A 27181-nucleotide genomic window follows, 5' to 3' on the forward strand; every position below is an offset into this window, starting at 1 on the left:
AAAATGATGGAGAACAAAGAACTCTGAGAATTGATGGAATAAAATTAAATATTCCCACATTCAATGGGAAAAGTGATCCTGATGCTTACTTGGAGTGGGAAATTAAAGTAGAGCATGTGTTTGCTTGCAATGAGTACAATGAGGAGCAGAAGATGAAGTTGGCAGCAGCTGAATTTTCAGCTTATGCTTTAACTTGGTGGAATAAATACCAAAGGGACAGAACTAGATATGAAGAATCCATGGTAGAATCTTGGACAAAAATGAAAAGGATTATGAGGAAGAGATATATTCCAGCAAGCTACAATAGGGATTTGCAACTCAAACTCCAGAGAATGACTCAAGGAAATAAAAGTGTGGAAGAGTATTTTAAAGAGATGGAGGTAACCATGATTAGAGCTGGAATGAATGAAGAAAACGAAGCAATCATGGCTAGGTTTTTTAATGGACTAAACTATGATATTAGGGATGTTGTGGAGCTGCAAGAGTATGTTGACATTGAGGACTTGTTGCTCAAGGCTAACCAAGTAGAACAACAACTCAAGAGGAAAGGAATCATGAGGAGGAGTTCTAACAATAATAATAATTACAATTGGAAGGATAAGGTGATGAAGGATAAAGGAGTTCCCTCAAGTTCAGTCATGTCTTCAAGTGGGAAGTCATCTAATAGATATAATAATTCACCACCTAAAAGGAAGACAAGTGATGTCAAATGTTTCAAATGCTTAGGAAAGGGACATTATGCTGCAGAATGTCCAACAAAAAAAAACTATGTACATGTTATCAAATGGACAAATAGACAGTGAACCTTCAAGTGAAAAAGAGAAAGAGGATGTAGAGGTGGAGTTGGATGCATTGGAGGGTGATTTGTTGATGATTCGAAGGCTTTTAGGAAGCAAAATGCAAGCTTTGGACCAAACCCAAAGGGAAAATATTTTCCATACTAGATGTTCCATTCAAGGGAAAATATGTTCACTCATAGTTGATGGAGGAAATTGCACCAATGTAGCTAGCTCAAGACTAGTTACCAAATTGAATTTGGAGACAAAACCGCACCCAAGGCCATACAAGCTTCAATGGCTTAGTGAAGATGGAGAGATGACAGTGAGTAAGCAAGTGGAGGTGAACCTATCCATAGGACAATATAATGACAATGTCTTGTGTGATGTGGTTCCAATGGAGGCAACTCACATTTTGTTAGGGAGGCCGTGGCAGTTTGACACCAAGGCTATTCATGATGGTTTCACCAATAAAATCTCTTTCATGCAGAATAATAAGAAGATCATTCTCAAACCCTTATCTCCTAGAGAGGTTTGTGAGGATCAAATCAAATTGAGAGAAAAGAGAGTCCAAGAGAAAAGAGAGATGAGTGAAACACCTAAACAGAGCAAGAGTGAAACACTTAAAAAGAGAGAAACACATGAGATAAAAATGAGTGGATTACTACAAGTGAATGAAGTGAAGAAGTTGCTACTTTCTAGCAAACCTCTTTATTTACCTTATTGCAAAAACAACACTTTGGTTGCTGACCATTCTAACCAAATTAATTTGCTTCCTAGTGTTGATTCTGTTTTGCAGGAAATCCAAACTCAAGTTGAAGAATTGATGAACACAGGATGGGTACAAGAGACCATGAGCCCATGTGTTGTTCCAGTAATTTTGGTGCCTAAAAATGATGGTTATTGGAGGATGTGCACAGATTACAGAGCACTCAATAAAATTACCATTAAGTATAAACACCATATTCCCAGGTTAGATGATTTAATGGATGAATTGTATGGTGGTTGTATATTTTCAAAAATTGACTTAAGAAGTGGTTGCCATCAAATTAGGATTAGGAATGAGAATGAATGGAAAACTGTCTTTACAACAAAATATGGATTGTATGACTGGCGTGTGTTGCTATTTGGGCTAACAAATGCCTCAAGCACTTTTATGAGATTAATGAACTATGTTTTGAGAGAATTTTTGGGCAAATTTTTTGTGGTGTATTTTGATGACATCTTGATCTATAGCACTAGTTTGGAATTACATGAGGAACATTTGTGTGTTGTTTTAAATGTTCTTAGAACAGAAAAGTTGTATGCTAATCTTGAGAAATGCACATTTTGTACTGAACAAATTGCATTCTTGTGTTTTGTGGTAAGTACCAAAGGAGTTCATGTAGATTATGAAAAGGTGATGGTTATCCAAGAATTATGTTTACATCAGATTGAGTTTGCTTACAATATGGTTGTTGAAAGCACATCGAATTGTGATCCATTTGAAATTTTGTATGGATTAAATCCTTTAACTCCAATAGATTTGTTAACTATGCCGAGCATTTCTGTTTTAAAGAATAAAGATACATAGGCTAAGGTTGACTATGTGAGAAAGCAACATAAAAAGGTTGAAGCACAAGTTGAAGAAAAAGGTGAAGGTTATTCTAAACAAGTTAACAAAGGAAGAAAGAAAGTAATCTTTGATCCTGGAGAAGCTTTGGATTTAACTTCAAGTCTTTTTCAAGAGGGAGGGAATGATGCGGACATCCTCCAAGGTCTTTCTCAAGAGTGAGGGAGTGATGCGGACATCCAAGCCCAAGGGCCACGCACAACAAGATTGGAATATTAAAATAAAATAATATTATTATTTTATTTGGAGTTAGGATTTGAACTCAGGAACAAGTACAAAGTATCAACCTAACCACTGGGACAAATGATCATTCTTGAAATATAGGGATTGTAGTATCGTCTTATTTTCTTACAAACAAGAAAAGACCTTTGTAATTTATACACTGTTGAAACTCAGAATAGGGACGAATATTTTGACAATTTTAGAGAGTGTTTCTCTGCTAGGGTTTTTCCTTGTATCTTGCGATCTTATCAAGAATCCAGCAATTCTTGTGGCGATCATCCTTAGGCTTATCAAACTTTGTTTGTGGCGCCTTCCTTTATCCAGGTTTCTATTGTTACTGTTTTGAATTTATTCCGTTCCGTAACCCTAAATTCTCAATTTTATTGTCATTTCTATTTGGATTCATATCATCAACCCTAAAACCATATACTTAAAAACCAACAACGCCATTAACGATTAAACCCTCAAAAACCCTAGAATGCAAAAAAGGAAAAAAATCTTCAATCGATGACTGAATATATGGTGGATTTGCATCAAAATAAAAATTAACCATAAAAAGGAGATATCTTTTAATCAGAAAACCCTAAAAACACAACATAGATGTGATAATGAGATGAACAAACGATATAAAATATTACCTGGTCCATGGAGAATGAACAGAAGAAAATCGAACAGAAATGAAAAAGCGTTTGATACAACACAATTTATAGTGAAAAAAAATCGTCATTACCATTTCAAAATTCAAAAGAAGGCGCCATTTCTACAGATGGTAATGGTGTTTTTAGGCAAAACTACTTTCCAATAGAGTAGCTCTGTAGTTGCTGAAATGGTGAAAAAAGTAAAGGAAAAAAGGAGAGAAAGGGGCAAAAGATTGAGAGGAGTTTAGGGTTTCAAAGAAAAAAAGGATGAGAGAGAAAAAGAGTGTTAAAGAGAGACAATCGAGAAAGCGAAATGAGGGAGAATGGGGAAACCAAACAACAAAGTGAGTTTTAAAACGTGACACGTTTTCGTTTGCTCAGGTGTGTTGTGTTGATTGGTGGAAGTTTTTCTACTTTTACTATTAAAACTTTTTGGTTTTTTTCTGCTAAATTTTATGGAGAGGACACATGTTTAAACTTACCATGAGAGTCCTCTCCATTTGTATTATGTATAGATTTTGTTTTCCAAAATGTATTTTTTGTATTGTGAAATTGCTTTTCTAGAATAAGATTTTCATTTCCTAATTCTATCTAGGAATTTTATTTCCATAACATACAATCTATTCCGAGTTGGCTTTTCCAAAGTGTACTTTTTATATTCTAATTTTCAATTCAAAATGAAAAAAATTAAAAGTGGATCGGGTGTAGGTAAAAATTCATCATGTGTGCAGGAAGAATTAACCCACAAACAAATGAATGTTTCTTCCTGCACCCCTACATTTTAAAAATACCAAAACTAGCCTTGTTATTTTTATTTGAAAAAAGGCATTATTATGGTGTTTATAGATTTTCGAAAATTGGGTTTCAGGATATTTATGGATTGGTGGATCCATAATGCATTTTTTTTACTTATGATTGACGAATCTGGAATTCAATTTTTTGACTTATGGATTGGTGATCCGAAATGTATTTTTTAACTTATGGATTGGTGGATCCGGAATGCATTTTTTTAACGTATTGATTGGTGAATCCAGAATGCTTATTTTGACTTATGGATTGATGAATCCATAATGCATTTTTTAACTTTTGATGTTTGGTTGTGGTTTTCAATAATTTGTTGGAATTTCATGGTATGTTAATTTGTAGAAGTATGGACAATACCGAAGGATTTGTTGAACTTCACTATTAATCAATTTTAAGACTCATTAGAAAACATAAACATAAACATTATATCCAATTGTCAAAGTTTGGTCTTCATATGTAGTTATGAGGTTGACAACTTATGAAAATCATGTAGCCCATTCGTATGACGTGTGTGTATGTTCGCAAACAATGACATGGACAACGATGATTATTTATATCTTTTATGTTTTTAGTTGTATTTCTATTTTGTAATTTGATGAAGCTACACATTGTTTACATTATTATTTTAAAGGGTAATGAAATTAGTTTTTACACAATAGTGAGTGAATTTGTTCTTTCACATTTATAATAGTCACAATGTATGTTTACATATTAATTTATGAATTCGATTACAACCTTATAACTACATATCAAGACCAATCTTTGGCGATTGTATAAGAATATTTATGTTTATGTTTTTCAATGAGTTGTAAAATTGATTAATAATGAAGTTCAACAAATCCTTTGTCATTGTCCATACTTCTACAAATTTACATCTTACCAAAACCACAACCAAACATCAGAAGTAAAAAAATACACTCCGCATCCACCAATCCATAAGTCAAAAAATGCATTTCGAATTCACCAATCCATAAGTCAAAAAATACATTCCGGATTCACCAATTCATAAGTCAAAAAAAAAACATTCCAGATCCACTAATCCATAAATTTTGCGGAACCCACATTCTGGAAACTTATAAACCCCATAATGGTGCCTTTTCAAATAAAAATAACAAGGCTATTTTGGTATTTTAAAATATAGGGGTGCAGGAAGAAACACCCAAAAAGATCCAGAAGGCCCGCCCGCTAAAAATGGGTCAAGGCCTGCAAGATTATTCCCATAAGCCCAAGATAAAGAGGAAGAAGGACAACATGGTTCCTTTCAGACCCAAATCAAGCAGCAAAGCAACCTTCTTCACACTCAAATCTCACGCATTCTCTTCTCTTCTCTACCATTTCCAGCATTCTCTGTGATGAAGACTCTTCTTCATTCCTTGCCATCCATGTCCAACTTTTCCTCCAACCAGATTCGCTTTCTCCTCACCACCTTGAACGAAGTCAACTTTGACTCCGTTTTCCATCAACTCTCTCAGGTCATTCATTCATCCATTTCTCCATGTTCTTCCTCCTCAAAACCCCATCTCATTTCTTACGCTAATTTTTTCTGGGTTTCTCTCCAATTTTGTGTTCGTGCTCCGTGCTTGATAAAGTTTCCTCCTTTCTCACCCGGGGGCTGCGCAAATTCCCTTTGAGGGAATCCAATTTAAAATCGACTTGACGTGCTTTTGTTTGTTTAATGCGTGTGTTCAATGCTTTACTTTTGCGACCTTGGTGTGCGGTGCTCGAATATGCTGTGTGTGGAAATGATTTTGTAGATTTATGTAGTTGTGTGTTTCTAGGGTTTATGGTACTGGTGTTACCTTTTCAAATTTACCTTTTTTGCGCATGATGTTTGTTTGTATTCTTTTGAAATGCTTTGTTAGATGTTGTTGTCTTCCTGTGATAAGGAGAATAATCAATCTAGCTACATTATTTTTGCTCACTACTGTGCTTTAGTAAATTGGAGTATGAAATGATTTACGGATGGGCTTTGGCCTTTGTAGAAGGTGTGGCCTGATCATAATTATTTTTGCGGTGTTTTGAGATTATGCTCAGCTGAAGAGTAGATAGTGTTGTGGAGGTGATTGTAGTGGATAGGATCTCGAGGTTTTTAGCATTTGGTTTTTAATCATCTGGGATTCCTGAGAGAAATTAATGGTATTTAGCAAACAAATATAAGATGCTAAGGTTCAGTGTCACTGTAATTTGGTAATGATCCAGTGTCTATATTCTTTCTCTGGTGGTTATAATATGACTATGATTTGTGTATGCCATTTCTGACCTGTTATTTTTCTGCTGTTTTATGGACTTTGCGTCTTTGTTTATGTCCTGTCTTGCACGGTGCTCTCTCTCTCTCTGCATTTGCTCCCTGCGAATTACCCTAATCTTAGAATAGTAGGCAACTATTAGCTTCTGCACACCTTAGTGGATTTTCTTTTGTGTGTTCTTACTTTTTAATTTATTCATATTTGAAATTTTCTCTGTATTGGCTGTCTGTTTTTGGATTTGTTATTGACTTGTACTTTGTTTGGCTGACAGTTTGCTGAATTTGGAACCACTGGATGCATTTTGCTGCTTCAAACTTGCTTGGATCACTATGGTTATGCCAGAAGAGATACGAAAGACATGCAGCATGAGCCAATTCTTGGGGCAGTCATTAAATACCTCTTGGACAAACCAAACTTCAGCACAGTGTTTTCTGAGTCCATGAAGAATATGGAAATTAATGAAAGCTTTCTAGAAATTTTTTGTAATGGATTGCAGTTATCTTTATTGGAAAAGATGGTCATCAGTCTTGCTTTATCTGATTCTGAGAATCCTGATGTCAGGCTGTGTGGTAAGTATGAAGTTAATTTCTAGTTTCAGTTTTTTTAAATGTTTTTTCTTATGAACATTTTGCTTGATAAATAATGTTTATATATTTTTGTAATGTTCGTTTCGTGGTCATTTCTGTATTATCTATCACATCAATATTTTCTCAGAGTATTATGTAGTTTTATGTTTATATATTACGTTATTTGATCAGAAATTTTGCTTGTGTTTAGGAAAAAACTTTTGCATGTCTCAGATTGAGGAATTGTGTGCCAACCCTGGTTCTATGAGTTTTCATGAGCAAATTCACAGTATTATCATGTTCCTAAAGCAGTCCGAGGGTCTTTCCAAGCACGTGGATTCCTTTATGCAGATATTATCACTTGTGGAGTTCAAAGACACACCACCTTTCGTCTTGACTCCATTGCTTCCTGATGAGATGCATGAGGCTGATTTTTTAAGGTGGTAACTTATATACCTATCCTTTTTGTATTGTATGGGTGATAAAATTATGGTAAAAAAGTCATGATAATTATAGATTATTACTGACTGATTACCATGTATGAAGTTAACTACTCACTGTTCTGTGAATAATATTTATTTTATTTAACCCCTGAAATAAGTAGTTAAGTTGAACCCTTTTAATCATTAATTAAATTTAAAATGCTGGCAAATTACAATCAGCTTCACGTTTGAATAAAACTGTATTTTTGATTTACATTATTAATAATAAATGATTAAATCCTGGGGTTATGATGTTTCTCTATCTGCAAATTACAGGAATATGGAGTTGTTCCACGACTCTGGAGAAAATGATTTTGATGCTATTTTGGCAGACATACAGAAGGAAATGAACATGGGTGATATTGTGAAGGAGCTAGGCTATGGATGCACTGTTGATGTTTCACAGTGCAAGGATATATTTTCACTCTTCTTACCTTTAACTGAACATACACTCTCTAAATTACTTGGTGCTATTGCTTGTACCCATACTGGGTTGGAGGACAACCAAAACACATACTTAAATTTTCGTGCGGCCCATGGATACAACGTGTCTGAGTTGCCGCCGCTGAACTCTTGGAATATTGATGTCTTGATTGATACAGTCAAGCATCTTGTGAGTTTTCTTCAATAAAGCTTAAAATTCCATCTTGTCATGTGCTCTTATTCCTGTTGCTGGAATTGGAATAAATGAGATAAATGTTTTCATTTTTCTGATATAGGCACCTCATACCAATTGGGTACGTGTTATTGAAAATCTTGATCATGAAGGGTTTTTTCTTCCTAGTGAAGAGGCATTCTCTTTTCTCATGTCCGTATATAAACATGCCTGTAAGGTATGATATCAGAACACTACATATACTTTCCCTTGAGCTTAATTGATATACATGCAAGCTCTGTTATAAAATCCTGAATGTATGAAATGGGCCTAGCAGGAACCGTTTCCTCTCCATGCCATCTGTGGGTCTGTCTGGAAGAATACTGAGGGTCAGTTGTCGCTCCTTAAATATGCTGTATCAGCAGCACCGGAAATGTTTACCTTTTCACACTCTGGAAGACAGCTGGTATGGTGATCGTTTTTCACTAATTCTATTACTTGTTCCCATCTACATATTTTATGGCAACAAATTGCTTTTCAGGTATATGCTGATGCAATTAATGGCCACAAACTTCAAAATGGACATCCCAATCATTCATGGCTGTGTCTTGACCTTTTAGATGTCCTCTGCCAGCTAGCTGAAAAAGGTCATGCCAGTGTTGTTCGATCAATCCTTGATTATCCCCTTAAGCACTGTCCTGAAGTCTTGCTTCTTGGGATGGCACACATTAATGTAAAATTTAATGGATTCATATTTGTTAGTTCTCAACAGTTTTCCATTTCCTCTCTTTTCTTGATATGAAGTTTTTATTTGTTGTTCTTGCAGACGGCCTACAATCTCTTGCAGCAGGAAGTATCTCTAATTGTTTTTCCCATGATTGTAAAAAGTGCTGTAGGCAGTGGGATGATTCTACACCTTTGGCATGTAAATCCTAACTTGGTCTTTAGAGGGATAATTGATTCTCAAAACCATGACTCAGACAGTATTATAAGAATTGTGGACATCTGCCAGGAGCTAAAGGTTGTTTTATTGTTAAGTTTGTATTTTTCATTTTGATTGTTTTCTTATATATGGATTTTACTGTTAGGTATTGTTTTTTTTTCTTGTTTAAGTCTAAACTTTGTTAAAATGAGCAGCTCTCACATTCCTTGAGTCCTTTTAGTTACCTTGCTATAAGCTTTTAAATTTGTCTTCATGAATACCAATCTCATGTTTCTGTTATTTTTTTCTTGCCATTTCTAATCTATCATATTTGTTTTACAGATTTTATCATCTGTGGTGGAAGTTATTCCTTCTCATTATAGTATAAGGTTAGCAGCTGTTGCATCAAGAAAAGAATTACTTGACTTTGAGAAGTGGTTGAGTAGCAACTTAATTACATACAAGGAAACCTTTTTTGAGGTAATAATGCCTTCCCTCATTACTTGATTTCTAAATTTTAATGGCAGTAGCATTATAGATTTATGCATTCTTTTGGTTTTTTGTTCATAGCATTTTTAGTTGTACTTCTCTGAATTTATCGTAGCAGAAAAGTGGCTGACATTATTTGGCCTACCTTGCAGGAGTGTCTCAAGTTCTTGAAGGATGCCCATTTTGGTGGATCACAGAACCTTTCTGGCCAATCTTTTCATCCATCTAGTGCTGTTCTGAGTCTATATGCTGAGACAACTGCTACTGTCTTGAAGGTTATACTTTAAATCATTTGGTTTCTCTGCCTCTCCTATAGCCTCATTTGTTTTCATTTTTACTGTTGTATCTGACCTTTTTAGATTACAGGTTCTTAAATCTCATAATGACTTGGTTGCCCCTAGACATCTTTCTGAGGAGTTGGAGAGGCTGCATATATCTATTATAGATTCAAATCCAAGGATTCAGAATGGTGGAGCAGCTGATTCATCTACTTCTGATGGATATGCGGATGACATTGAAGCAGAAGCAAACTCTTACTTCCATCAAATGTTCTCTGATCAGTTAACCATTAATGCAATGGTACAAATGCTTGCTAGATTCAAGGAATCTTCAGTGAAGAGGTGATAATTTCTAAAATTTCCTCTGGTCAATCTGTTGTTGTAAATACCATCTTAGTGTTGTGTTATTTTTGAAGTTCTGGCCTTGTGAATTTTATAAAAGTTTAGTAACCATTTGTATCAAGGTTTTTGAGGCTCACTCTAGCTGTTAATTATGCCTCTTAAAACCTTCCCTGAGGAAAAAGAAAATTAAACTTTCATGTTCAACGCATGTGTGTTCTTTTTTACCTTGTAGGGGTTCCAGACTGGTTGGATTGATTTTTTTTTTGAATTATAATGGATTGGATACATTAACAGTTTAATTAAAAATCTAATCCAATCTGTTCCTTTTAATAATAATGCAATCCAATTCTTTCACAATTATTTTGTATGGATGAATATCCAATCCATTCATAAAATTAAATTTTTTTAAAAAATATAATGATTTATTTTTAAAAAAATTCAGAAATAAATTTTGCCAAAAATTTAAAAGTGGAATTTTGAAAAGTTTTTAAAAATGAAATTTTAAGAATAATTTAATAATGAAAAATTAGCTGCACTATCTTTAATCCATTAAGTATTGATAGGATGATCTGTTGGATTTTGAATAATAGTGGATAGATCAAGCATCCTAAAATTAGATGGATGGTGTTGATGAATCCATTTTTTTATATTTTTGTAATGCATAATTAGATGAATTTACTTGTGGACTAACGGGTGAATGGTTGATAAGTGGATTGATTTGCCAACCCTGGTCCCTTGGTTGGAAATTCTGTCAATGGCATTAAGTTTGTGGTTTTTGGGCTAAGTACTAAAATCCTTTCTCTCTTGGTGAGTTAACAGGGAGAAATCGATTTTTGATTGCATGATTGCAAACTTATTCGAGGAGTATAGATTTTTTCCAAAGTATCCTGAAAGGCAACTCAAAATAGCTGCAGTTCTCTTTGGTAAGTTTCTCTTTTGGCATTGTAGATGATGAAATTTAACTTCATATGATCATCAACTATTGAGGTTTATGATAGTGTTTCATTTCAACCAAGCAACTTTTGATCTGGATTGGTGAATTGGTAAGTAATGTAAAATGTTTTTAGTCAGAGTTGTGCTCGTATATGTTCATCATGTAAGCATAAGGCTGCAATCATGCATTTAGATGATAATGTGCATTAATAATTCCGTTTGCTGACAAAATTGACCAGGCTAAGTTGAACCTGTGACAATGATAGTTACATACTCTGTTAGAAAATTTATTCCCTTAGACTGTTTTTCTAACTTGTAAACTTCTTATCCTATACGTATGTAGTGCATATAAATTTTGGGGTTTTCTTCATTGGGTGTCATTATTAAAATTATGTTTTTTAGTACGCACAGTGCGTGCTTTTGCTAACATTATCGGTCCACGATTTTGCACCACATTCATATTCTTTGGTACCATTTTTTCCTTCATTTATTTTTATATCATGTACCAGGTTCTGTGATCAAGCATCAGCTTGTAACTCATCTGTCTTTGGGGATTGCACTGCGTTATGTTCTTGATGCATTGCGCAAGCCTGCAGATTCAAAAGTTTGTGTTGTTTTGAATAGTGAATTCCTTTGAAGTTTTCATTTGATGTGAGGGCTGACGAAACTTTTGTACAGATGTTTTTGTTTGGAAGTCTGGCATTGGAGCAGTTTGTGGATCGTCTAATTGAGTGGCCTCAGTATTGCAATCATATTCTTCAAATTTCCCATTTGCGCAGTACACATTCAGAAATAGTTGCTTTCATTGAGCAGGCCCTTGCTAGGATTTCTTCTGGTCATTCGGATGGTGATGGGGCAAGTCATGCTTCTGTTATTAGTAACCATCATTCTGCACCGGCTACATTAGGGCATGTAGAGGTAAGAATAACTTGTTATCATTTGTGTTTGTCTTGTATTCTATTTTCTAAAATGAGTCAGATTTAAGAGTCTGGTTTTAATTTTACATTAGAAGTGCAATTGCTCATGGATAGTCAGTTATAATTAAATTTTATACCTTTTTCTGTTACATATTATATATTTTTACGTTAATGGTTTATGACATTGTAACATTGTGCCTAAGTTGGTTGTTCTAAACCTAGTTTTCGTATTAAAGATTATTTATTTATGTACCTATGTTCAATATGATCATACTTCTGTTTGTGCTTGATGTATTTTGTTTTTGGCTGAGGGTGTTGTTAACTATATCAGTTATTGTGGCACAATAGCTCTATAGTGTAGTGGGTTTCACCCAAATTGCGACCATGGCAGCCTTGGTCCTTGCAGCTGCCTTGGTTATTGAGGATCTTGGGTCATATTCCAGGATGAGTGAAATAGGTAAGAGATAAAATGAAAGTTACAGTTATTCTGGTTGAATAAAATAGAGAGGAAATGAGAGAGAGAGAGCATAGTGGAAATAGGTTGGATATAGAGTGGAAAAGTACTCTAAATCTATGATACAAACAAAGTAACTCTTTTTTATCTTCACCTATCCAATCAAACTATTAGGGCTTTGTGTCTGCAGAAACAAAGTGAGAGGCAAGGTTGCGATTTGGAGTTGTGGTCCTGTGCAAATTGGGCTTTATTAAGGGAATGTGATTGGAATTGGCAGATACATCTGAAAATCTTATGCGCTGCCATTGATGTTGTGAAACTCGGGGATTGGAGGGGGATAAAATATCATAACATGAGATCTTAATTTGACTTGTAAGAGTTATGCATATATGAATAACTATATTTACAGACCTGCACATGTATTAAAAATAATATAGAGAAGAAAATAACTAACAATAAATCTTAAATTTTAAGATCCATTAGTTAAAACAATTGGAAATAGGTTCACATGTCATAAAATTGCTCAGAACAGCCAGCAATATCCAAAAACAGTCACACACAATGTAGTAGTTGGTGTTGCTGTGAGCCTTGCTGACGGCCAGAGACCACAAAGCCACCTCTGCAATGGCAAGTGACTACAGTATGTGCATTGCGATGACTGACAATGACAATGTCCAAAGATGACTATGGCAGTGTTGTTTATTTGGTGCTCCTTTTAGTGAAGAAGTGGAGTTGTGAAGAATGCTTCATATATTCTCTAATTTGCAACTGGGAACCCTAAGGGAAAAGATGGTTATTTTTAAAAAAAATATTAAAGTTGGTTTGCAATATCCTATTTGGAGTTTCCAACTACATGAGTTGGGTCAATTGATTTACTAGGAGCTTGAGCCTGCACACATCTGGCAGGATTGACATGATGAATGATTCCATTCATTGATTTTGTGAGTAAAATTGCTCTCCGCAGTGATCCCCAATTTTCCCGATCTGCTTCCTGTGTTTAATTCCATTGTGGATACTCAAGGGACTTTAACCTCAGGGATGAGTGTCCCTTATGTTCTATTTGTTTATTTATTCTATCCAGCTTTTTCTCATTGACTTGGGCTTCCTTAGTATAAGCCGAAACTTTTTTGCATATCGCCCTAAAACTTTTTTCATATTCATCACATTATAGACTACGCTGCTTCTCTGAATAATAGTCATTTGCTCCATTTATGAGCGGAAGATCGGTTGTATCACATCTAGGTGTTTTGTTTCCCATTGTGTGAATCATTAGTATGGTAGGGTCTTTGTTGTTATTCCGTGGAGACCCATTGCTGCAGGGTTTGTTTTTCTGGGATATTTGTGGTGGGGAAAGAAACCTGTTATTATTACTTGTCACTTGATAAGGTTATATCATAAAAAAAAGATTATGGATAATAGATGTTATTTTATTTTCCTTTCAATTACTTTTTATTGAATTTCTGTCCGGCTAACATTTTATTTATGCTGTATCCTTATAGCAGCTCAGTGGCCCCACAGTCATACAACCTGGGCAGCAACATTTGTCACTGCAGCTTCAACAGAGACGTGAAAATCTCTTGGATGATCGTCACAAAGCTTCTGTTGGTTCATCTACTGATGTCAAACCACAGTTATCTTCTCTAGGGCAATCTTCAGTACTAACACCTACTGATGCTTCTAATACCAATAAGGTATTATACTTTTATATTGTTCTTTGAGCATTGTAATATTCTGTATTCTTACTTATATTGTGTTAGTGACATACTTGGGTAGTTGAGAAGGATAGTCTACTTTCAGTTACGGAAGCTATATGTTTCCATTGTAACTCATGGTTGTTGGTTGTTACGTAGTCAGTGATTTTCATATATTGAACCACAAATTTTATCAGTGATTTTCTCAGAATATTTCGGATTTTATTTTTCTCTGCTTAACTTTCTCTGTTTACCATGCTTTATTATATTTCACATTCTCATATTTTTATACCGGGACTTAGTTTTGTTGCTACAATTGCAGTTGCATAGCTCAGTCAGCACCTCGTCAATGCTATCTTCTTCTCCTGGTTTTGTCCGCCCTTCCCGTGTCCCTACTTCTACCAGTATATATTTTTTACTTGTTAACAGTTTCCTTTACATAGCATAAAGTCATAGATAGTATCCTTTAATTATGTTCTTATTTTCTGAATATATTTTGTACCCCTTTGATATGTGCATCTGATGTAGGGTTTGGATCTGCCTTGAACATTGAAACTTTGGTTGCTGCTGCTGAGAAAAGAGAAATTCCTATTGAGGTGCTCTAGCCTCTTACAATTAATTTATGGGATTGGCTGCTTTCTTGAGTTTTTTAATGGATTTACATACCTGCTTACAAATAATTTTGATGTTTTTTATGTTTCACCTGGTCCCTGTTTTACTTTAATTTCTTATATGAATTTAAATTGTGTTTCTTTTACTTGCTGTAGTTTAAGCCTCATTTTTTTGCTAACAGGCTCCAGGGTCAGAAGTTCAGGACAAGATATTATTTATAATTAATAATGTTTCTGCTGCTAATATTGAAGCTAAATCAAAAGAGTTCACTGAAATTTTGAAAGAACAGTACTATCCTTGGTTTGCGCAGTATATGGTTATGAAAAGGTTAGTTTTGCTTCGTGTTATGTCACATGTCATACAATTGCTTAAAATGTTACATCCACGTAGGTATATTGACTGTGCAGAAAGCGAATTTACTAAGGGTCAGCAGGGAAGCTTAAATGGACTATTGGGGCTAATAAATAAATGAGTAGGGTAACTAAACAGATCTTAGAGACTACAAAATTTGGATTTGTATATTTTCTAAGTCCTGCTTTACAGTGATTAAGTGCAAGGAGGTTTAATTGGATTGTTGGGGGTAAATAGAGAATTAAAAGGTGTAGAGCATTTAACAGGTCTTAGAAGCATAGAAATTTGGTTTTGTAACTATTCTAGGTCCTGCTATTATTGAGTTGTTGATCAGTATAAACCACATGTTTTTATTCTTCCATTACAGAGACTGTTGAGTTCATAGATATTTTCAGTGTACTCCATTACAAAATAAATTAAACCAAGAACTTGGGTTTAACATGGAAATAGTGAGTATTAGATGAATCTAGCAAACCATTGTTAATAATTTCCGTTTCTCTCAATTGAATTTTGAGAAGGTAGAAGTTGAGACAGAACATGGGGGTAGATAGTAGAAGTTTCATATTTTATTTTGTGTTCATTAACATAGGAATTATTTTTTCAAACTGTTTTTGGCACATCTTACTATACACAGCTTTTATATTTATCTTATCAAAATGGTACCTCTATTTTTTTTATGCATATACTTAATACCAACTGATACTTCCTTCCAGAGCAAGCATTGAACCAAATTTCCATGACCTGTACCTGAAATTCCTGGACAAAGTTAATTCAAAGGCTTTGAACAAAGAGATTGTTCAGGCAACTTATGAAAATTGCAAGGTTTTGATTCTTGTTTCTGTTCCTTGCTTGATTTATGAGTAGATGTGTAAAATGTTTGAAATAATACTTTGTGTTTGCATAATCTTCAGGTTCTTTTAGGATCTGAACTCATAAAATCAAGTTCAGAGGAACGCTCTTTGCTTAAAAATTTGGGGAGCTGGCTTGGAAAGTTAACAATTGGCCGGAATCAGGTTTTGAGGGCTCGTGAAATAGACCCAAAGTCTTTGATTATGGAGGTAAATTCGAAATTGAATATATTTTAGGAGTAGATGGCATTTCAAGTTATCATTTGCTTATCAAATTGTTTTCCACATTGTAGGCATATGAGAAGGGGCTAATGATTGCTGTTATTCCATTTACATCAAAGGTATAATTTTTGGTTGTGATTATTTTTCATTGGTTATATTCAATAGGCATGCTACATTGTCATTCAATTTTATGCTATAGGTCCTTGAACCATGCCAAAGCAGTCTTGCATACCAACCTCCTAATCCTTGGACTATGGGCATTTTGGGATTGCTTGTTGAAATTTATTCAATGCCAAACTTGAAAATGAACCTCAAGTTTGACATAGAGGTCAGTTTCTTTTCTCTTTCCATGCTGGAGTATCATTTGCATAATTTTGTTACTCATCCACCTATTTAATGTAATAATTGTGCTATACAGGTTTTATTCAAAAATCTTGGTGTTGATATGAAGGATGTCACCCCAACTTCTCTCCTGAAGGATCGAAAAAGAGAATTTGAAGGAAATCCTGATTTCTCTAATAAAGATGTTGGAGCATCTCAATCACAAATGATTACTGACATAAAATCTGGTCTTGTACCTCCAGTAAATCAAGTGGAATTGCCACTTGAAGTCACCAATCAATCAAATACGGGTGCTCATCCACATATGCTGTCTCAGGTTTGTTTTTGCGTTCTTTTTGGTCTATGGTGATCTTTTCCTTTTGTTGATTTATAAATATTTCTTTGAATATTTCTGTGTGGATAGTATGCTGGTCCTCTTCATATGTCTTCGGGTGCATTGATGGAAGATGAAAAGGTAACACCTTTGGGATTGTCTGATCAACTTCCCTCTGCTCAAGGGCTGTTACAAGCTACTCCTGCCCAAGCACCGTTTTCTATTAGCCAGGTTTGGAATCAAAATCTCGTTTCCCTCCTTTTTGGACTATTTATAGATTAATTGAAGGTTATTTTTAAGCATCACTGATTGTTGCTTCTTGTGGTTACAGCTTCCAACACAGATACCTAACATTGGGACTCACGTTATTATTAATCAAAAGCTCAGTGGTTTTGGTTTGCAAATGCATTTTCAGAGGTATGGTGCTATCACTATGTTGTACTTCTTGTTTGAATATATGTGTGATTTGGATACTATTTTTTTATTACAGAGCGGTACCCATTGCAATGGATAGAGCTATCAAAGAGATAGTGTCTAGTATTGTGCAGCGTAGTGTTTCCATAGCAACACAAACTACAAAGGAGCTTGTTTTAAAGGTTTACATATTACTGAAGCCTTGCTTTAACTGCTTGATTTTTGAAATTCCATTTGTTGTAATTCCTGATGTAATCTTTTCATTGGATATATCTAGGATGATATGGTTTATAATGTCGCCTCTTTTAGTAACGATCTTTTTAACTCTTGATTAGTTGTGTAGATAAACAGCTTTTTTAGTTTTTTTTTTCTTGATTTTAATTTATGTAAATCATATGCAGGATTATGCCATGGAATCTGATGAGACACGCATATTAAATGCAGCACACTTAATGGTCGCAAGTCTTGCTGGGAGTTTGGCTCATGTTACTTGCAAAGTAATGCCCTTAAATATGATATCTATTCTGTTGCATATATGTTAGTTAGCTAATTCTTTTAGAGTGTTATGTTTTTAGGCTACTTTTGTTTTATTTTCTTCTGGTTAATGCATCTCAATTTCTAGGAGCCATTACGGGCATCGATCTCTGGTCAATTGAGGACTTCACTGCAGAACCTAAATATTGCTAATGAAATTTTGGAACAAGCTGTGCAACTTGTCACCAATGATAATCTTGATCTAGGCTGTGCTGTCATTGAACAGGCTGCTACTGATAAGGTTAGTTGCTAAATATCTGTGGTTATAGCTATTAGTGGCAATGCCAACAATGGTGAAAAATTCTTTTGTTGCTTCTTTCATTTGGTAATATAATAATTAATTTTAGAATGTAGACATTATTTAGATGTCTCCATTGTTTATTACTGAAGTATATTGTTAGATACGGATATATGAACCACCAATTGCTCACATCTGTAAAATTGTTGGGTTTGTAAGAATGAGTATTTATCAAATTGTATCCTTCCTTGTATGTGATTGTTTGATTACTATGTGAAATGCTTTTTTGCGTTATAGTTAACTGATGAAACACATTGGGGATGGAGTAGAAGTACCTCCATAGCTCTCCATTTATATTTTCCTTATCTTGTTTTGATTGTATGTTGTTTTGAAGAAGTATGAATGTGAAGAGTAAACAAAAAGAGGCGCAATGTCAATGTACATTGTGTAGGTTATAGCTTCTTTTGACATATAGTATTTGCTTTTGGGGTCTATGTAGACTGTTTAAATCTTTTACTGAAGGAAAAATAATATTTCTTAGTTTAATTCTTTTATAATTGCGACAAGACATTTTATTATTTCATGTCACTAATTTTACAAATTGTTTTAGGTGTAACATCAGTAAAATATTTGGTTGATAGTGGTGGCTACAACTGCCATTTCTCTTCTGACTTTGCATTTACAGTGATAAATCCAATTTAACTGGCTTGTTGTCTGTGATGCTATCTTATAGGCAATAAACACCATCGATACAGAGATTGGTCAACAACTCTCTTTGAGAAGGAAGCATCGAGAAGGTATGGGTTCTACATTTTTTGATGCAAATTTGTATCCACAAGGTTCTATGGGTGGTGTTCCAGAGCCTCTTCGCCCTAAGCCTGGCCAGTTGTCACTGTCACAACAGCGTGTATATGAGGTATGCATTTGGCATGTATTCAATTTTTGCTGGGATTTGTAGAGATTAACACCAGAGTTTAATTTCTGTTTATTTATATTAGGAAATGCATTTGGCATGTATTCAATTTTTGCTGGGATTTGTAGAGATTAACACCAGTTTTTAATTTCTGTTCCTTTATATTAGGACTTTGTTCGGCTTCCATGGCAAAACCAGTCTAGCCAGAGCTCACATTCTATGTCTGCTGGTGTTGCTGGTCAATCTGGCAATACTGGTCTTCCTAGCACGAATGGTTCTGTCTCTGGTCAGGTTAACCCTGGTTACCCTGTGAGTACAGGATATGAAGGAGTATCTCGACCATTAGAAGATATGACAGAGTCTAACTTGGCTCAACATTTTAGGTTCCCACCTGTTATTTTCTATGGCTGTTTTTCTGTCTTATAGGTCTATAAATTCAAATTTATTTACAATCTGCATTGAATGTTTCAGTGCTTCCTCAATTCACATTAGAGCATCTGATAGTGCTTCCCAGCTAAGTTTGGAGAAAGAGTCTGTTGCCTCATTTCCTTCAGCTGCTTCCACGCCTGAGTTGCATGCAGTGGATTCGTCTGATGTGAAAGTGAGAATTTTAAATAAACATTATTATTGCTTCAACATGTCATGATTATAGACTAAATGTTTGTGATTTATGGCCAGGAATCTGGAACTTCTTCACAGACACTAGTCACATCAGGTGCTATGGAGCGCCTTGGAAGTAGTTTCTTGGAGCCTTCTCTCACAACAAGAGATGCCCTAGATAAATTCCAAATTGTTGCACATAAGGTTGTTGCTAATCTTTCAGATTATTGTGTCTCTTTGTGTATATCCCATTATAGAAGGTTAATATAACCAATATATTTTATTTCTATATAATTGTACTAATGAATGTTACTATTGCTTCATTACACGGTGTGTTTCATTAATTTATACCAGGCTTTTATTATTTAGAGTATGTTGGAATTTCGCTGGTTGTCATATACATCGCACTCTTGTGCAAAACATGCCAATTAGAGAAGTTTCATAACATATTATGTGTGTATGTTGTGATGGAAGACTTGCCCTAGGTAACTAGGTTTTTGAAGTTATTGGTGAATTGATGCATTTTTTAGATAATTTTGGGAATGTCTTTTTATGTTATGTTATCTTTTTATGATTAAATGCAAATGCAACCGAGGATGGAAATTAAGGTGCTGTTCTTGAGGTTTTTCTTGTTAGGTTAACCTTTTATGATAATGGAAATTGTAAATTTAACTTATGGCTGGTAAGGAAATTGCATGTGTTTGAAAAGGAATAAGTTTTCCTGCAAGATATACTTTTGAAAATGATACCTTTGCTTCAATGGAATTTTGCTTATGTTATTCTTTCATTTTTTGTTTTGATTTTCTTTTCATCTCCGATCAAGCTACAATTTTTCACGCAGGTGCAGTAAAATAATTTTTGAAGCAGGACCACCAATTGTGCTATGGATTGTTGATTAATTTTTTTTTATTATTAGGATGCAATGTTTCTTTCAGATGTTTATTGACTGTCTTTATGTCATTGGTTTCAGTTGGAAGCTATGGTCAGCAATGATTCCAGGGATGCAGAAATCCAGGTATTTTACTGTGGTTCACATAACTTATACAGTCTGTACTGTTTCGCCTAATATGAATTACGGTTACTGGCATTTTTTTTACCTTGATAGTTTCTTTTCCACTTGTTTTAATATCTGTTTTGGGCTCTTAATGATGTTCAGGGTGTCATCTCTGAGGTTCCAGAGATCATACTTAGATGTGTTAGTCGAGATGAGGCAGCTTTAGCAGTGGCTCAAAAGGTGTGCTTCCCCTGCGGAGAATTTTGTTATTGATGAATTTTACTGAACGTTAAGGCTATATATGTTATCTTGAATTGATTACTTCAATAGTTTCATACTTATTGTCCGTGTCATTTCTGATACCTCCACTTTCGGTTGATGGGATTGACAATTGTTAGTTTTTTTAAACAGGTTTTCAAGGGTTTATACGATAATGCATCAAACAACATCCATGTCTCTGCTCATCTTGCAATCTTGACTGCCATTCGTGATGTTTGCAAGCTTGCTGTGAAGGAGCTTACTAGTTGGGTATGTACTGTTGAACTCACAAAAGTTGCCATGAGTTGAATGTTCTATAGATTGTTAGAATTTAATTTTTGACACTTTTTAACTTACATTTTGTAGTATGTTATGTATACTTGGTAGTTTTGTTTTACAAAATTGCATATTATGAATGGCATATTGTTGTTCTCATTCCTTAAATTTGACAATTTAGGTAACGTCTGTTGTTTGCTGATAAAGAACAATTCATTTGAAGATGGGAAACAATATTTGATTGTTACCAAAGATGTTTCTTATTTACCCTAAAACTAACACCTCCCTCCTTGTCTTGTAAAAAAACAAATATTTAATTCATCAAGACCAGTTAAAGTAGTTAAGCTAGTTAATTATTTAATTACTAATGTCAGTATATTTATTTTTTATTCCAATATTCATAGATTTCAATGATTTAAGTAAGTGTTTATATTTAATGACACCTAATTGCTCTTGATTTGTTTTAAACTGTACATTGTGTACTCCTTGTAGGTAATTTACTCAGAAGAAGAAAGGAAATATAACAAAGAAACTACTATTGGCCTCATCCGTAGTGAATTGCTAAATCTTACTGAGTACAATGTTCATATGGCAAAACTTATTGATGGAGGAAGGAACAGTATGTCCAAAGAAAATATTTTTTTAGGCTTTACTTTTTCTATACTACTATAATGAAGCAACTTACTGGGTGAATGTGCAGAGGCTGCAACGGAATTTTCCATTTCCCTTCTTCAAACCCTGGTTATCGAGGAACCTAAAGTTATTTCAGAACTTCACAATCTTGTTGATGCTTTGGCTAAGGTTTGTATTTACATGAATCTCTGCATTCCTTAGTGTGTGCCTTAAATTCCTAACAATATTTTATTTTTCAGCTTGCTACAAAACCTGGATGCCCTGAGCCATTACCACAACTTCTTGAAATGATCAAGAATCCTGGTGCTCTAACCTCTGGCAATGCTGGAAAAGAGGACAAGGCAAGACAATCAAGAGACATTAAGGTCACACGAGCAATGTGGTTCAGCTGCCACTATTGTTCATGCACTTTTTGTCTTCTCTTCTGTTTTTTTATCAGTTGTTGCTTTTGGTTTTCCTGAAATCTGGGTATTTTTGTCATCGTGTCAAAGCAGGTTCCTGGTCTGCTACCTGCGAACAGGGAAGAGTTCAACAGCGTGGATTCTATTGAACCAGATCCAGCTGGGTTCCGGGAGCAGGTATCTTGATGTCGAAATTGATAGATTAGTGTGAATTTTGTTGCTTGGCTATTTGGCACAACATAACTGCTTCACATTTTGGCTTAATTATATTTTTCCCGCCTGCCACTTTTATTTTAATGTTTTATTGAAGATTTTATTTCATCCAAATGTACCTGTGTTATGACTGAGTAGAATAGTTGATGTATGAGTTAATTACACCTTAGAATTGCACTAAAAAATTAATACTTTTTTTGTCTTTGTAAGATCTATAAGCTCTTGAAATAAAAGAATGAGCACAACAGTGAGAGTTTATATTTTTTTTCCATTTTGGATAGACAGCTTAATGAAGTGCTTATGTATAAGTTATTTTTTCATTTGAATGAAAAAAATTTAACTTGTTTTCGTAAGCTATTTGAAGTTCTGATTCAAATAAAGAAAACACCTTAGTAGAGACATATCATATGTTATAATACAAGTCCACATAAGGTGTACAGTAAGCCTTTTGAAAACACACCCTTGTGAAGTTATGCAAAAAGAAATGAAAATTTCACTGGCTCCTTTTAGCCTTAGGAAGTGTCATGTAGAACCAATTGAAAACCCTAAAATCTGATACTATTGCATTTCATAAAAGGAGAAAATATATTTTGCAAGTTATGACTTTACTGCTTTTGTAAGCGTGATCTTGCTCAGAATGCTGAGTTGCGTGTAGTTTCAGATGTTGAGTAGTTTTTTCCCTTTATTTCTTACCTTTTATTTTTCCTTTGTTTAGCAAAGGGACATTGGCATCAAATCTTTCTTTAATTATGTATGTGTTGGACCAGAAACAAAATTTTGAACTTCTAATGATTACTTATTTTATGCACAAATTGTAGGTTTCCATTTTGTTTACAGAATGGTATAGGATATGTGAACTTCCTGGCGCCAATGATACAGTCTCCGCCCACTTCATCTTGCAATTGCATCAGAATGGCCTGCTGAAGGGGGATGATCTTACAGATCGATTCTTCCGCCTATTACTGGTGGCTTTTCTTTCTTCATGCTAGCTATTCATTTCTACTAACGACCAGGATTGTCAGTTTAACCACTTTCCTTGTTCTTTTTTTCCAGGAGCTTGCGGTTGCACATTGCTTATCCACTGAAATGATTAATTCAGGGTCACTACAATCCCAACAGCTGCAGACAATGTCATTTCTTGCAGTTGATATTTATGCAAAGCTTGTCTTCTCAATCTTGAAGGTTGTCAACTGTATATCTTTTTCTTTTCTCATTTTTTTTTTGGGTATTTTTAGCATCTTAGCTGTTCTGTTGGTTTCTGGAACAGGGATCAAACAAACCCTTTCTTCTTTCCAAGGTGTGTTATAAACTAAAGTTTTAATGCAGTCTCTCTTTCTCCCAGGCATTACTAATTATATAATTGTTGTCTAATACTTCCCATTGCTTTATGATAGATTCTGGCAGTTGCTGTCAGATTCATTATAAAAGATGCAGAGGAGAAGAAAGCATCTTTTAATCCAAGACCACTTTTCAGATTATTCATCAACTGGCTTCTAGATCTTGGTTCCCTTGAGCCTGTTACTGACGGTGCAAATCTTCAGGTGTTTGTTACTTTCATTTACTTGAATAGTTTATTTATTTGTATATTTTTTGGGTACAAACGTGGGTTCAAACTGTTTATAACCATTAAATTTGTTCATACATGTGTGAATTTGAAACTGTCAGGAATTTTATCAGTAGATACTTTTATTATTGACTGGTAATGACCTGCCAATTAGGCTGGTTATTTTGTTTGTATTGATTTTGCCAAAGCATTTCAACCCCCTTTCCATCACCCAATAAGTTAAGAACAGGCTTGACTAATACCGCTTCATGAATTGCAGATTTTGACTGCTTTTGCCAATGCATTTCATGCATTGCAGCCGCTTAAAGTTCCTGCGTTCAGGTTAGGAATGTCTACTTTTGATTCATAGTTTGCTGTATTTTGGTTTAACAATCTTGTAATGGAATGCTATTTTTTTTGTTATGCAGACTGTTTTATTGTTCTATTATTTTCTGTTCTGTCATTTAAGAATTCCAATTCCTATTTTTTGTGGAGAGATGTATAAACATTGTTGATTAAGGATCATATACTTTTAGTTTACTTTGTCAGATATTTACTTGCTAAAGATGATGCCCCTTTTTTTGTGGAAGAGGTTATGTTGAGTAAAATGATTAGCGGGCTCTGAATTCATCAGAAATTTAAAACGCTTTAACTTTGTTTGTGAATTATGTTGGGATTTGGGTTGATTATATACGCGTTGCTTAATGCAATCTCAAAATTAAGGCGGACTTGACCTAAGAATACATTTTAAATCCAATCTGAGCAGGCATTATTTGACATGCTCCTCATTATTGTTTATGATATGACTTATTTTACCGATTTTCTTTTTATTGAAATGTGGATCTCTATCTATATGTAATTGTGTTGGATGTCTGTCTTTTGGCAAGCTATCCCACCTTTAATGTTCCTGAATTTATCATATTGTAATAATGTGTCCTCTATATTGGTTGAACTTTCTATATTCTCTTGTATCATCGTGTTAGACTTTGGACAATTTTTTTGTACCTTTGACGAGTGAAATACAGAATATAGTAATTTGTTAGAATGATTATGAATGTTAATTGTCCTGATGCTAGTATTTATCATTGTTTTGAGTGAGTATATTTACTTGTAGAGTCTTTATGATGTGTGTGTGTGTGTATATATTTATATATAGGTTCTGCCTAGTCTCATTAACAATTCTGTCTGTAATGTCTACAGATCACTTTTTATCGTGCTCACGGCATACACACACACACACACACATGTTTATATGTGTGTGTGTGTGTATGTTTATATATACATTTTTAATGCTTCGTTTGTTTTTGTATTTTTAACTTAGTTCCTTTATGTGCATGTTTCTTCAGTTTTGCATGGCTTGAGCTGATAAGTCACAGGAGCTTCATGCCTAAAATGTTGACTGGTAATGGTCAAAAGGGTTGGCCTTATATCCAACGGTTACTTGTAGACCTGTTCCAATTTATGGAGCCCTTTCTGAGGCATGCTGAACTGGGAGACCCGGTTTGTCTCTATCTATGCCTCAATTATTTTCTTTTATTAGAAATTCTAAGAAATATCCTATTATCTATTTTACACAAATATATTATAGGATAATTCTTATAGGTTTTCTAACAGCTTCTAACTGGGTCTATGCACAATAATGCTTCTCTACATCTACACTTTTTTTTTAATTTTTCTGTTGTGATCAGGTCCGTGTCCTCTACAAAGGGACACTTAGGGTGCTCTTAGTGCTACTTCATGACTTCCCCGAGTTTCTATGTGACTATCACTTTACCTTTTGTGATGTTATACCTCCAAGTTGCATACAGATGAGGAATATCATTCTAAGTGCATTTCCACGTAGTATGAGACTGCCCGATCCATCTACTCCTAATTTGAAGGTCTTAGAATCTCGGATTCCCCCCTAAACGTTTTGTTAAGGTTAAGGAGCTTTAAGTTGATGTTACTGCCTTGTGCTTTTGTATGCAGATTGATTTACTTCAAGAAATTACCCAATCACCCCGCATTCTTTCTGAGGTTGATGCTGCACTTAAAGCAAAGCAGATGAAGGCTGATGTAGATGACTACCTCAAGGTCCGCCCTTCCCTCCTCGAATTGGTTTGTTGTTCATAGTTGGTTTGCTATGTTATAATTGAGTAGAATGATTATGCTTTATGCATTTGTTGCTTGTCTACAACATGTGAATTCTTTTTGGTCAAGATTTTCTACCTTTTATTTCCTTAGTTGTTTCTCTCCAATCTATTTTTACTTTCCTACCTTTTTTTTCATAAGTTTCCAATCACTTTTTTTGCAGACAAGGCAACAAAGTTCTCCATTTTTGTCCGAACTGAAGGATAAGATGCTTCTCGCACCCAATGAAGCTGCCTCTGCTGGTACTCGATACAATGTGCCATTAATCAACTCACTTGTGCTATATGTTGGAATGCAGGTACATTAAATGGGAAACTCTTATTTTTCATATTTGCCTCTGCATTAATGAGTCTATAACAATAACCACCTGTTATAGATTAAGATTGCCATTTTAAATTGGAGTTTTAAAGTTGCTGAAGTTTTTTGTTCTAAGCATAGCATGTTAGATCCTATCATATTTATGATCACAATGCAAAGATCTAAATAATGTTTTGGTATAACAGGCAATCCATCAGCTTCAGGGAAGAACTCCCCATGCACAATCTTCAGCAAATGCTTTCCCCTTGGCCGTATTTTCTGTTGGTGCTGCTTTGGATATTTTCCAGACACTCATCGTGGACTTGGACACCGAAGGCCGCTACCTTTTTCTAAATGCCATTGCCAACCAACTGCGTTATCCTAATACCAACACACACTACTTTTCTTTCATCCTTCTTTACTTGTTTGCTGAATCAAACCAGGTACACCTAACTCTTGCCATGCCTTTTATCTTAAGCTATGTCAGACATATTTCCAATTATTATTTAACTATATACTCATGTTTTGACAGCAGGAAGTTATCCAAGAACAAATTACTAGAGTCTTGTTGGAACGCCTAATTGTTAACCGTCCTCATCCCTGGGGCCTCCTCATTACCTTTATTGAACTTATCAAGGTATTTTCTATTTTGGTGCATATTACAGCTTATTAACCAAATCACTTCTCTTCTCTCTTTGTAATATTTTCTTGTGATATTGCAGAATCCTAGGTATAACTTCTGGAACCGGAGTTTCATCAGATGTGCCCCAGAGATCGAAAAGCTTTTTGAATCTGTGTCAAGATCTTGTGGAGGTCCAAAACCAGTGGATGACAACATGGTGTCTGGTTGGGTCTGAGTGTCAATATAGTCTTTTCATACTTGTTAGTTTGTGTAGGTTAGCCAGTTAACCCTAACCATGTTAGTTAGGACTATTTCCTCAATTGTAATCTAACACTTTCTACTTTGTATATCATGTTTTAGTGAAATTCTCTTCTTTTTCATGCCTCTTAATTCTTTCTCCTTGAATATGCATGTGGTTTCTTCTATGAAAAAATTTACATAAATTTTTTTATTTTATAAT

At 34.7% G+C, this 27181-nt stretch overlaps 1 protein-coding gene and 1 pseudogene across 13 annotated transcripts; both read left to right on the plus strand.

The window, feature by feature from the left end:
- Window positions 1-245: 245 nt before the first annotated feature.
- Window positions 246-2349, plus strand: LOC150024226 (uncharacterized; annotated as a pseudogene).
- Window positions 2350-5306: 2957 nt separating this feature from the next.
- LOC137819672 (transcription regulator) lies at window positions 5307-27111 on the plus strand. 13 transcript variants are annotated; one of them, XM_068623581.2, is made up of 51 exons: window positions 5307-5524; window positions 6570-6867; window positions 7076-7304; window positions 7623-7959; window positions 8066-8179; window positions 8279-8407; window positions 8483-8674; window positions 8768-8962; window positions 9206-9343; window positions 9505-9627; window positions 9719-9972; window positions 10792-10895; window positions 11415-11509; window positions 11584-11823; window positions 13776-13967; window positions 14290-14371; window positions 14496-14563; window positions 14761-14906; window positions 15644-15752; window positions 15842-15988; window positions 16072-16119; window positions 16200-16328; window positions 16419-16658; window positions 16746-16886; window positions 16987-17072; window positions 17146-17251; window positions 17471-17566; window positions 17692-17844; window positions 18575-18757; window positions 18923-19137; window positions 19226-19355; window positions 19433-19558; window positions 20325-20369; window positions 20511-20588; window positions 20760-20876; window positions 21375-21501; window positions 21583-21683; window positions 21755-21880; window positions 22010-22093; window positions 22948-23094; window positions 23183-23311; window positions 23397-23426; window positions 23524-23670; window positions 23953-24014; window positions 25019-25172; window positions 25361-25552; window positions 25641-25769; window positions 25966-26100; window positions 26306-26542; window positions 26632-26736; window positions 26822-27111. In XM_068623581.2, the coding sequence occupies exons 1-51, from the start codon at window positions 5405-5407 to the stop codon at window positions 26954-26956; spliced, it is 7245 nt and encodes a 2414-aa protein (XP_068479682.1). In that variant the 5' UTR covers window positions 5307-5404; the 3' UTR covers window positions 26957-27111. The 13 variants fall into 13 exon arrangements, with proteins under 13 accessions (XP_068479682.1, XP_068479679.1, XP_068479686.1 ...); XM_068623578.2 differs by having other exon boundaries at window positions 26635-26736; XM_068623585.2 differs by having other exon boundaries at window positions 25641-25745.
- Window positions 27112-27181: the final 70 nt, after the last annotated feature.

This window comes from Phaseolus vulgaris, chromosome 10 (assembly GCF_051622355.1).
Source record: "Phaseolus vulgaris cultivar YP4 chromosome 10, ASM5162235v1, whole genome shotgun sequence".
NCBI lineage: Eukaryota > Viridiplantae > Streptophyta > Magnoliopsida > Fabales > Fabaceae > Phaseolus > Phaseolus vulgaris.

Excerpts from the sequence above, each read along its gene's own strand:
- LOC137819672 (XM_068623581.2), top strand. The coding sequence starts at position 5,405 with ATGAAGACTCTTCTTCATTCCTTGCCATCCATGTCCAACTTTTCCTCC. Across the intron at positions 16,120-16,199 it reads TTATTCCATTTACATCAAAG|GTCCTTGAACCATGCCAAAG; the intron begins GTATAATTTTTG and ends TTTATGCTATAG. Across the intron at positions 17,567-17,691 it reads TGGCTCATGTTACTTGCAAA|GAGCCATTACGGGCATCGAT; the intron begins GTAATGCCCTTA and ends CTCAATTTCTAG.